The following is a 12,668-nucleotide window of genomic DNA, read 5'->3' as shown; positions in this document are numbered from 1 at the left end:
AAACCCTCTGTTCTCTGTTGTGCAAGAAATTGAGAAAGCTGTACATGCCTCATGAATTCCTTAAGAAGAGTAGTTAATTTTTTTTTTTTTATCCTCCAATGCAAAAGTTTTTTTCTCTGAAAGACATTCACATTATTAAGATTAGTTGAGAAACTTTCTCTCTAATATTGCATGTGAATATGTGATCCAGGAATGAGATTACCTGATACTGATAATCTCATTATCAGATCTATTTTCGACATATTTTGTTTTTATTGGTTTGAATTAAAAATGGATTGAATGTGCACTTGTAATGAGAAGTACATGAATTATCTGTGACTCTGCATATAGTTCTATAGGAAGTGAATAGAAATATAAAATTTAAAAGGTGACCTAAGTAGGTTAATAAAGCACACATGAATTTAGTTGATTGACAGCTTTAGTCAACTAATTGATTAATTAGTTGATTTAAGAAAGAGGACAGTTATTACAATTTTCCCAAAAAGTCATAACTTAATAAATTGGTTGTGTTTCAGACTGAAATCTGTTTTTGGGCCTCAGTTTTTAGTTCTTTGGATGCCCAATAATAGTATTGACTGTCATGGAACATGAGCAACAGATCCTCATTCCTCTTTCAGTGCAGTTGCCAGTTCCTTAATGACTAGGCTACCTTTCAAAACAATACTATGTTTTGTCTTCAACCTTGTTTAGCATCAAATTCCTGAAAGTGAAGTAACCATAGAACCATTTGAAACAAACTGCAAACACAATAAACAGTGCATTACAAAATGTTATTGAGCATCCAATGAGCCAAAAATCCAGTCCCAAAGATGGGTTTCAATAGAGATATATGTTTGGGTCTGTTGTAATAATTTTCCTCTCATTCCAATAAACTAATGTGAGGGGTGATCATTTTGTCAGACAGGGCTTAAATGCATTGGAAACAGTTAAAGAGATGAATGAAGCATATGGTATTAAGTGCCTTGGCAGGATGGCCATATTTAAATGGCACAAGTGATTCAGTGAAGGCCGTGAGTCAGTTGCAGATGACTCAAGACCTGGTCAGCCTTCCTCAACAACTCCTGAGCAAATCTCAAAATCTCAGGAAATCTTGGATGAAGACAGGCAAATTACACTTTGTGAATTAACTGTTAGAATGTCCATTTCATACGGTAGGGCTCACAATATTATGAAAAATCACCTGAAAATGTCATGAATCTGTGCCCCGCTGGATTCCACACAATTTGACTCCGGAACAAAAACAGCGAACAGTAGACTTGTGCAAAGAATGCTTGATCCTTTTGAAAAACAGTGTCAAAACTTCTTAAATCAAATAGTGACTTGTGATGAAACTTAGATTTTTTACTATGATCCAGAGACAAAACAACTGTCAAGTGAGTGGAAAAATTCTGATTCACCAGGACCTAAGAAATTTCGAGCTTCTCCTTTGCTGACAGACAAATGGTTTTGTGTTTTTTGACATAAAAGACATTCTTGTTACACATTTTGTGCCTCGTGGAACAACTATGAATAAGGAAGCATACTCAGGTTCTCAGAGTCAAAATTTGCTGTGCCATTCATGAGAAATGGCAAGAACTTTCTTTTGTGAAGTGGTTTCTCCATAAAGACAATGCCAGGCTCCATACTGCTAATATTATGAAGCCAGTGATCACTGCCATAGGTGCTGTGGTTCTGCCACATCCCCTTATTCACCAGACTTAGTCCCCTGTGTGATTTCTTGCTGTTTACACATCTGAAGAAAGCTGTGAAAGGCAAGTGTGTTTCGCATCCAATAAAGACGCTTGCAGAGCTACAACGGAAGCACTTTGCAGTCTTTAGAAAAATGGCTTGCAAGATGCATTTAATGCATGTGTGCCGAAAGTGGGTAAAGTTCAAGGAAGGGAGAGAGTATTTTGAGAAGGCGAAATCCACAGAAGATTCAGCTGAGGACAGTTAAGATAAGATCTCGCTCCAGTCTGCGAATTAAATGATCACCCCTCATATTATTGAAATCAGAGTTAAAAATAGTCTTCAATGAAACAAAAAAAAAAAAAAAAAAAGTTACAGCATTGTCATTCTGAATCTGAAAACAAGATTTGAAATATGTTAGTCTGTATGTAATGCTCCACAGCATCAGTATAGTTAACAAAATAAAAATTTGCTGAAACCATTCCATGACTTCCTGTTAGTTCTAGTGGTATTTTCAAACTCCTCATAAATGGTTGCCAGTACCTGTTTTTGTATTGCATTGTATTTCAATATCTATTTACATCATATTGTATGATGCAAATAGATTTTGAAAAGCAAAGGTCTCTGCTTGATATTTTGAATCTAAGACCAGCACTATCATTTTTTTATAATCCTGGGACTGTTAAATTTAAGAACACATTGTTTAAAATTTTGGTGACTTTTTTTTTTTTTGCTCATAATGTAGTATGCACTGTTTTCCCACTATTGGCAAATATAAATCCAGTGAATTGCTTATAGAATTTTCCATTTTTAAGAAAGGTAGCTTAATATTGTAAATTGTCTGTTTTATTTTTTATGCAGAGGTATTATCTTTTTTTAAAAAAACTTATTTCTGTTACTAGTTACTTTTGTATAAATATCACTGTGGTTGATTTCTTCTCTAAGAATATTAAAATAATATTTTTTGCAGAAAATGATAATGTTGTTAGCTGTCGTATCATTTATATGTTCTTGTTCATATTTTTTGCTTAAAATCATATATAAATTATTTTGTAAAATTACTGTAAATTTTTATTTTATCATTATCTATTGCAGCTATATACATATACCCCTCTTAGCTTTAACTGGTTGGAACATGATACTTTTATTTCTTTTACCTGCCTTGATTTTAAGGAACAAAACTTTAGTCTTTTCATTTTGCTAGATTCTTCCAAAAAAAAAAAAGAAGAGAGGAAAAAAAAAAAATATATATGGCTCAAGACATTGTCAAGTCAAGTCAAGTCAAGACATTGACTTCTTGGAAAATAAAGAATGACCATTCTAGTACTTTGTGTGGGTCTGAAGGTTGAAAATACAGAAAGCAATATTGGACTTCATTTGCTGTAACTAATTTTCAGGAAATGCACATAAAAGAAAGTTGTTCCTGAAGTAGCAGAACAAAAGTAGAGGGTATTAATGAGGTAGAGGAAAGTTAGTTTCACGAGTTGAGCTGTGAAGGGATATTGACTAGTTGATGCATGTATTGGAACAAAGAGGTGAGGTTAAAAATTCTAATTCAGAAGAAGTGTCCATGGAAATATTTGTAGAATTTGTAGAATAGGCATCCTGCAAAAAGGCCTTTTCTGGTTACAGGCTGTCAGTTTAAATACTTGTATTATACTTTACAGAAGGGCACTAAACAATAATTTACTATGGTAGAGTTGGTTTGTGATTTCTATAGAGTCAGAGGCTGTTTAGAAGAAAAGTAATGCTGAGAGCAGAAGAGAGAACCTTGTTTTCAGTGCAGAGCATTTTTTGTCTTTTCTTATGCCAAGAAGGTTAATAAGATTATAATATAATGTAAATTAAACAAAAATAAAAATGATTTGCTGTTATCCCCAGTAAAGGGAGATAACAGCAAATTGCGTAGAGATCTGCATTTAAGGAAGTGGTAACTGTTTGAGCAAAGTGCTAAAAAGCAGAATATAGCATATTATATAGTTGCTAACTGTCTGGATTTATGACAGAGACTCGTTCTTTTTTGATATCTTCTATTAGATTTTCTCCATTTTCACAGAAAAAAGAAGTTTTTTTTAAAAAAAAAAAAAAAAACCTCTATTACTTCACCATTACATTCAGAACTGTTAAATTCTGTGGATTTCTACTTTAATTTGTTCCTAGATAATGAATTGCCATCAGGTACGTTAGTGTTGCATAAAATACATAAAATATTGTATGTTGTAATGTTAAACCTTTTTCCCCTTTTATTTGTTAAATTTGATTTAGCAGTGTCCTACAATAAGATGCCAAAGCAGTGCCATACTGTTTAAAAAAACTGTGTATTTTAAAATCTTGAGAGGTAACATGACTGCTTTGTGTTCTGTATGTAGATGTAATTTTTTGGTGTCAAGAGAATTACATCATGAGAATTACAATGTAACCAGACATTCCAATTAAATAAAGATAAGAGCAGTGGGTAGAAAAAAATGCAGAAATTTAGCATTTCAAAGTGAAGAAGATATGTCCAGTGCTGTTTTTGTTTAAAAAATAAAGTAAAATAAAAAAATTCTGGAACTTGCACTCCCTGTTCCTCTCCATTTATTTTATAATTTAAATTGATGCTTTTTATACTCCAGCATGCTCAATCTATAGTTCTACTAACTTGAGGAATATAACAGATACTTTGAATAAAAAAAAATCTATATTCACAACCACATTTTAATTTTCTATAACTGGAGTTCTGTGATAAACAACAGTGATCACTATGTATGATTAACATATATATATATATATACAGTCGAACTTCCCTATAACAAATTCGATAAATCCAGCGAAAAAATTCGTTATAGAGAAATTTTGTTATACAAAGAATATCTTTTTTATTTAAAATTGTTATCTAATTAGAAAATGAAAACGAATCTATATTTATTTTTAATGTATTTTATTTCAAAAACATACTTATTTAAATTACGTTTACGCAATTTTCGCCAGTAAGTATCACAAATTTAAAAAAGTCTGTAATTTTCGTTTGCACAGTACAATTAAAAAAATTGTCTGATTCTCAAAAAAAACCTCACATTTGTTCAGATCAGTAAAAACATTATCAGGAACATTTTCACAAAACTGTAGACCCATACGAACCGTTTTAAAAGCTTTAATCATTTCTTCGCGAGTTGGCTTTTCTATGGGGTGTTCTGATGCGTCTTCAGCGTCATCGTTAATTTCTTCGTGATCATGGTCGTATCTAACACTATTCAGCAGTATTTCATCTTCATTTGGATGTTCGGCTGTGATCTACATAAACATAACTATCCAGTGTTATTTCATATTCGATGTTTCCGGACAATTCTAATAATGTCCAATAGTTTTTCAGTTGTGAAAGGGGCAGTTCATCTTGTTCATCCAGTCGTTGTTCGACTTCTGTATTCAATGCAAATCCTGCTTTCGAAAAACAATTTTGAATAGTGTATTCAGTGACATCGTTTGTCCAAACTTTTGCCAGTTCAGAGATGCAATCTCTAAGTTAAATTGTAACCTCCAAGTTTCTATTTTCTGATAACGCATTGACGATCTTCATTATTATTCTCTTTCGATAATGAAATTAAAAATTTTTAATAATGCCTTGGTCCATTGGCGGAGTTTTGACATTATGTTTGCTGGTAAAATCAACAACTTCGCACTTTTAAGTTTGGTAGGATGTGCCGGACAGTTGTCAGTTACCAACGCGATTTTACTTTTTAATTTTTTTGTTATACGCTTGTCTAATTTTAATATCCATGCTTCAAAAATGTCATTTGTCATCCATGCATTTTTATTAAAGGTGTAGTCAACTTCCAAAGATTTTGTGCTTCGGAAACATCTTGGGTTTTTTGATATTCCGATGACTAAATTTTTCCGATGATATTCCGATGTCTTAATTTTTCACTTCCTGTCATATTTGCTCCAAATAGCACAGTGATTATTTCTTTGCTTTGTTTTCCGCCAAAACATTTATCATCCTTAAAAGCAAGTGTTCTATTCAGTAAACATTTAAAGAATAAACCCATTTCATCAGCATTAAAAACATCCTTATGCTCATATTCTTCCAAAATCTTCTTTAAGGTATTGTTCCTCCAACTGTTGCAATCTTCTTCGCTTACATTAACACTTTCTCCACAAATAACCTTTTCCACAGTTCTGTGGCGCTTCTTAAATTTATCTAGCCACCCAGTGCTCGCACTAAATTCTGTATTTGCGCAGTCCCTTGGAATGAAATTCCAAGGGACTGTGCAAATTTCAGAGCTTGTTGCTTAATTATTAGGCCCGACATTGGGATATTCTTTTCACTTATCATTTGCACCCATTTTAGAACAGCTTTATCAACATCTTCATATATACACAACTTAATTCGTTTCTTGTCTGCTCCTCCTTCAATTGCATTTAAAATTGATTCTCGATTTTTTAAAATCGTAGATAAACTGCTTGCAGGTATGCCATATTTCTCTGCAACATCCTTTTTCTTAAAACCCTGGTCAATATCATAACAATCTTTGCTTTATCATTAATACTTAAACACTTTCTCTTCGACATTGTTTTTGCAGTTGTAAAAATTACTGGACTGCAGCTCTTGCCGATACATACACCTCAAACTTCACTGCGCTGGCCATATAGTGAATTGTTAGTACAGGTACCGCCTACTCAATGACGTTCGCTTGCCAATTCAACAGTATCACGTGAACTTTCCTATCAATCACTTTGAAGAAATATACGACTGTGAATTTCTTTTATTCTGCTTTCATTCATATATGGTGCCTCCGTAGCCAGGTGGGAAGGAGCAGCAGTGCGTAGCACACGCTTCTTGATTAGACCAGGGTTCGAGCCCGTCACCACCAAATACGGAGGATGCGGAAAGGTCAAGGAATGACCACCGCATTTCCCGGAGCAATATGGCCTTAGTTGCTAATGCTCCTAAAAACCAAATAACAAACAAACAAACAACATTCATATATACATGAAAGAAAATTTATGGTTAATGTATGCTGTATGTTACTTTTCAGAAAAAAAAATATACAAGAGCATATAGCCTATATGATTGATGACGAACGAAATTAAAAAAAAAAATTCATGAAAACCATCTATTGAGAGTCCAGTTAGATGAGAATGGACATATCATATAATGATTGACAGGAAGGTCATGTGGTACAGTTGAGGTGAGAAGCGAATGTCACTCAGTAGGCGTTACTAAAAACGAATTTCATTTTCCCCCGAGCCAACATCAATTTACAAATTTACCCTATTTATTGTAAAGTTTACGACCACTTTTAAGAAAACCCATTTGGTTTAATAACTGTAACAAAAATGAAATAAAAACCCTCCTACAGGCATCAATGGCCACAAGTGTTCACTAAAAGGATGATTATTTAATTCCAGATGCTAATGCGCAATTTCGGAAGGAAGAAGGCAGTATATTTGAGTGGCTGTTTAGCAGTAAATGCTTGAAAATCTTAAAATGCTTTTACTAATTTTTTAAAAAATTTGTTATAGAGAGACTAGCACTTCGCTATATGGGGTTAATTTTACAGGTAATTTCGTTTCAAGGTGTAATGTTTTGCGAAAAAATTCGTAATATAGAGAAATTCGTTAAATAGAAGTTCGTAATAGAGAAGTTCCACTGTATATGTAAGAATAGGTAAGACTGATAAAGTTTGCATAGATGTAGGCGAAAATTACACAAAGTTCCAAGGACTAGAAAGGTAAGGATAGTAGAAAAAATAAGTAATGTAGTTTTGAAAAAGGCAAAAGAACGTTAATATCCTAAAATTTGTGATGAATTAAGAAAATGATGGGCTGAATTGCAAAGCCAATTTGGAGGTGAAGGAACTGTAAAGTAAAATTATTAATACCAAATGATTAAACAAAATAAAGTAAAATAAAATAAAGGTGGTAAAGCTGTCGTCGGAAATGGGTGGGCAAATTTAGTTATAAGTCAAATACAGGGAAGGCAAAAATGCAAAGCCTGATGTCAGCAGAAGTAAATATTGATACATGGTTAGGTAGTTCATCAGGGGACTACACCTAACCATGTATCAGGAACTGCTTTTTTATACTTGTCCATAAGAGTAGAAGAAAAATTAAATAAAGCCAAAAAGCAAAATGAAAAAAATTAGCACATTCTTGTAATAAATATCAATTATAAAATGCATCTGGCATTTTATAATTGATAATTATTCAATTTTTAATGTCCCTTGTATTTTTTTGTATATACATAATAATATACATACAAAATGGTAGGTGAATTTTTGGTGATGTAGACCAATTATGGACTATGTAGTTCCAATGCAATGTCAATGAAATGAAAATTATTAAAGTAAAAATAAGGATAAGGTTAAAAAATATATAATTAAGTGTTTCAGAGTGGAAAAAAAGGTTTTGAAATATATGTAGATTTTTGAGTAAATTTGGAAAAATATTTTAGTGTTGGAATGTTGTGGAGATTAGAACAATTAAAAAATTTATGTTGGAATTAGAAATTTCCTCATTTCTCCTTCAAAGCTTGTCCCCTACCCACCCCTCTTCAGGATAGAAGTATTGGGACTTGTCTGTTTCACATAGTGGTTGTCAGGGGCTTATATGACCTATGAGCTCATTCTGAACTCAATTCCCCCAATATTTTTGCTTTTCCTCTGTTCTTGTACAAATACACCTATCAGTATGAAATTGTCAGTAATAACCAAAAATGCATCTGGCATTTTATAATTGATATTTATTCAGTTTTTAATGTCCCTTGTATTTTTTTGTATATACATAATAATATACATAGAAAATGGTAGGTGAATTTTTGGTGATTTAGATCAATTTTTTGCTACTTTCCTAAGAAATTCCTCCTAGTTCAAAATGTTATATTAACTTCCGTAATATGATAGGATACATGCTTTTGTGTTCATATTACTTATATAATGCTTGTAGTTTTTCTCAGTGAGTGCACTCTTTTATACTTATGTATTTCAGAATAATTAGGACTAATGTTTAAAGATAATTTCCTGTTATTATACAGAAACATTGAAGAGCTTCAAGCAAAGAACCACCAGCTTCTTTCGGTAGTGAGAGAACTAAGTCAACAGCATGAGGAACAAGAGAAAAAGGCTGCAAATGAAAAGTATGTACCACGAAAAGGAAAATGAAAATATGTCACATTCGTGCAAAATATCATCTTTAAAATTAGTTCTTTGTATTCTGTAACATTATGCTGTAACTTTATTAACTGGACAGAAATTAATGTTCTGTTTCTCTCCTCCCTCCTCAAATTCCTGGACGTAGCACTGAAGAGTGTACCTGTATCCATGCCTTTTCCAATTCTTTAGTAGTAAAATAAAAGAAGCTACAAAGGATCAGCAAAACAGTACACAATTAAAAAAAAAAAAAAACCTGTCACGAATAGTTCCTTATTTAAATTTCTATAACTGACTTTATTAATGGTAGTTTCTTTTCTAGGTTGGATGTTAAATTCAGAACTAGTGATTCACAGTGAAGATTTCAGTATTTATGTAGAACATCACTAGTTAATGTTTTTTTCTTTGTTGCAATAGCCAGAATAACTGCAACCTTTTATGAAAAAAACTTATAAAGAACATTTGATGAGACTACATTGTAGATATAGTGCTACAAGGGCAGGTCAATAAATAACGTACTATAAGCTATAACTTTTTATCTATTGTAACCATACTTCACATATATAAAATATCTTTCAACTTTGTAAAAATAACACTCAATGTAAGAACCATTACACCCGCTGCATTTTCTCCAGCATTCTTTACTGGCAGTGAATGCATTTTAGCAAAAATTGGAAGGATGATGTTTACACCAGTGTTTAATGTCAGAAATGAGTTCCATATTACTCAAACACCTTACCACACAGGTATGTCTTTAGTCTACCAAACAAAAGAAATCTGATGGGTGAGGCATTATGCTCCACTCCAGCTGGCTGATCTTTGACAGTGTCATCTCTGCTGTGTATGGCCTCACATTATTCTGAAGTAAAATTTCTCAGGACACGACTCTCCCTGTTCTACCCTGGTTTCATTCTCTCACTTCTCATGATGACTACTTTTGCCAGTGGGGGAAGAATGTTTTATCTTCCTCCAATATCAGACAGCTGCATGCAGCTCATGCTACCCTGAACTGCACTGCCTGTACAATATACATAGATGGATCGAAAACTGACAATGCAGTGGGTGCTGCATCAGTCTTTCATTCACAGTTACTACTTTATTGCTAGCTGAATGCAGTATCTTAATATCAAATTGTATGATAATTTTAACAAGATTATTGAATTTTCCATTTCACATGCTGTAATCTTCACTGATTCTCTCCGATAGTCTTTGCCATAAAAGAAAATTTCTCGTCTTCTCATCCTACATTGAAAACCATTCACTATCATTTACTCTGATAGTGCAGCAAATCCAATCAATCAGTAACATTCTGTTGGATCCTACGACATTTTGGAATTCTGGAAAATTAGAGTGCCAATTTTGCTGCCAATTTCACTTCCTATTCCCACATTCTCACAATAACTTCAGGTTCCTTATATGGATTACAAGCCTATAATTAACAAGGCAAGTTACCATAACTGGTCACAGATTTGGATGGTTGCAGGATTGATGCTTGGAAGTTTGGCTTCAGCCAGTGTGTGGTTGATTGTTGGAACAGGCTTCCATCTGTTGTTGTGGAAATGGGTAATTTGAATAAATTGAAGGAAGACCTAGACAAATTCTTAGAAGCGATGGACCGATGAGGGGGGGGTAGTGGTTTCTTGCATAATTTGCTGCTACTAATATTAATACTAATACCCAGTTCCAAGATACTAGATAGAAGATTGTTCCTACAATCAACTGTAATCTGGCTGAAAGCAAATTTACACATATGGTCTTGCAACCATGCTTCCTCAGTTTAAATTTGTTTTTTCCTTATGTCTTAGGAAGAATGTCATCAGCATTGAGCTTGCTCAATCTATTCAAAACCATAAACACCTCAATCAGAGATCACCTTACATGCGCTTAGTCTCCCAGATGCTGAAGTTGGCAGAATTGACACCTTTATTGGTAAGAGCATTTTTTTTTTTTTTTTTTTTTTTTGGCTGCTGTATAAGCTTGCTTTCTTTCATCATATGCCTCTGCTAATGCTGATGCTAATACAATGGAGTAATTACCTCCTTATCCTTGCTGGTAAAATTCCTTATATCATTGACAAAACCCCATGAGCTGTTATGGCAGCCTGTCTTTTCCGCTCAGCAAGCTTCATATCTGACTGAACAATTGCCCTAGGTCTTTTTCATTCTCTACTACTAATTTGAGTTTGGTACCACACAGTTGGTATATTATTTTGGGTTTACTGAATCTGCATTACTTTACATTTGTTAGTGTTAAACTTAAACTGCTATTTCTCATCCCATCTGCCAAATTTTTCTAGATCTCGTAGTAGCATATCTTAATCTGTCATTAACTACTCTTCCACCCTTTTTATTATCTGAAAAGTTAGACCTTAAGCCTGTTATGCATTCATCATTATCATTAATAAGTATTGAAAACAACAATTGGCTCAGCACTGAACCTTAGGGGAGACTTATTAGCATTAGTAGAGGCATGCAATGCAAGAAAGCAAGCTTATGCAGCATCAGCCAAACCCCCCTTCCATTTCACCCCTCCATTCATTCCAAATGCCTGTCTAGCTCAGCCTTAAATTTATTTAGTCTATCAACTTCCATAACAAAAGTTGGAAGTCTGTTCCACCAATCAACCACCAGCTGGCTAAAGGCAAATTTCCACATATCTAATAATTGTTTTTCCTCAATTTGAATCTATGCTCCCTCAGGTTCTTAGTCTGAGCAAAATTAAGACTTCCCCTTAACAAACCCATGCTGTGTCCGAGCTATAACTGAAGTCTTGTCTAGATGATCCTGCAATGCTTCTTTAACCAGTATCTCCATTAATTTCCATGTAACAGAAGTTAAACTAACAGGTCTGTAATTACTGTGTCTCCCTTTGATCCTCCTTTGTGAATTGGGGTCACATTTGCACATGTCCAGTCCATGGGTACCTCCCCTGAGTCCAAGGAAGCTCTCATCATTATGGCTAAGGGTTTGCTTACTTCCTTTACTGTTGCTCCTTTAATATAACTGAATAGATTCCATCCACTCCAAGTGCCTTTCTTATGTTTATCTTCAACAATTTCTCCTCCACTTTACCCTGTTATTACAAAATTATCTAGCTTACTGCCAGGGTTTAATACACCTTGGGCATTCCCCTCCATGAATAGCTCCTGATGTGTGAATGTAGATGCAAAATATTCATTTAGTTTGTTAGCTATCTGAGCAGGATCATCAATAGTTGAACTGTCAATATCAAGTGGACCAATCTGATTCATCCCCTTCCTTCTAGAGTTTACATAAGTAAAGAACTCTTTGCTGTTTTTCTTTGCATCCTTTGCCAAAGATTTCTCCTAATCTGCCTTCGCCTGCCTAACCGTCTTTGTGACTTGGTTACAGACCAGCTTATATCTATCATAGGCTTCTGTGTCACCTGTTAATTTATATGTATCCCATGCATTTTCTTCTATGCCACATGTCTAATTAGTTCATCTGACATCCATATAGGCCTAAATCTAACTTTGGAGATATTGTGTCTTCTTGTCGAACTCCTTTCTCGATTTTAAATTTCTTACTGTCTTTGTCTAGTCTAATAAAGGAGGTAGCGTTCTCATATATTTTCTTCAAAATCATAATATATGGGGTATCTATGCCTTGTCTTTCTAGTGCCCGAAACATTGCCTTATGCTGTATGGAGTGAAATGCCTTTTCATAATCCACAAATGCCAGGCATAATGGTGTTTTATATTTATTTGCTTTCTCCTTTAGCCGTGATATTACGTGAAGGTGATCCATAGTTGAGAATCCTGTCCTAAAGCCAGCTTGCTTTTTCGGTTGATTCTCATCAAGTATTCTTTCTAATCTGTTAATAATGACCCCTGTGAACAACTTGTAGATGTGG

The 12,668-nt window shown here is 33.9% G+C and overlaps 1 protein-coding gene across 2 annotated transcripts in view; it reads left to right on the top strand.

Moving 5' to 3' along the window:
- Nucleotides 1-12,668, top strand: part of Mgtor (nuclear basket protein megator) — a 676,213-nt gene that overhangs the window by 136,023 nt on the left and 527,522 nt on the right. For both annotated transcript variants that reach the window (XM_090385135.1, XM_090385134.1), the window contains exon 13: nucleotides 8,681-8,782. In XM_090385135.1, coding sequence (XP_090241261.1) covers nucleotides 8,681-8,782 — 102 coding nt within the window. The remainder of the gene's footprint in view (nucleotides 1-8,680; nucleotides 8,783-12,668) is intronic.

Source organism: Mastigoproctus giganteus, chromosome 11 (genome assembly GCF_048544385.1).
Source record: "Mastigoproctus giganteus isolate SK-2022 chromosome 11, ASM4854438v1, whole genome shotgun sequence".
Taxonomy (NCBI): domain Eukaryota; kingdom Metazoa; phylum Arthropoda; class Arachnida; order Uropygi; family Thelyphonidae; genus Mastigoproctus; species Mastigoproctus giganteus.
Note: the sequence above shows the minus strand (reverse complement) of the source record. Positions and strands in the feature narration are given on the sequence as shown.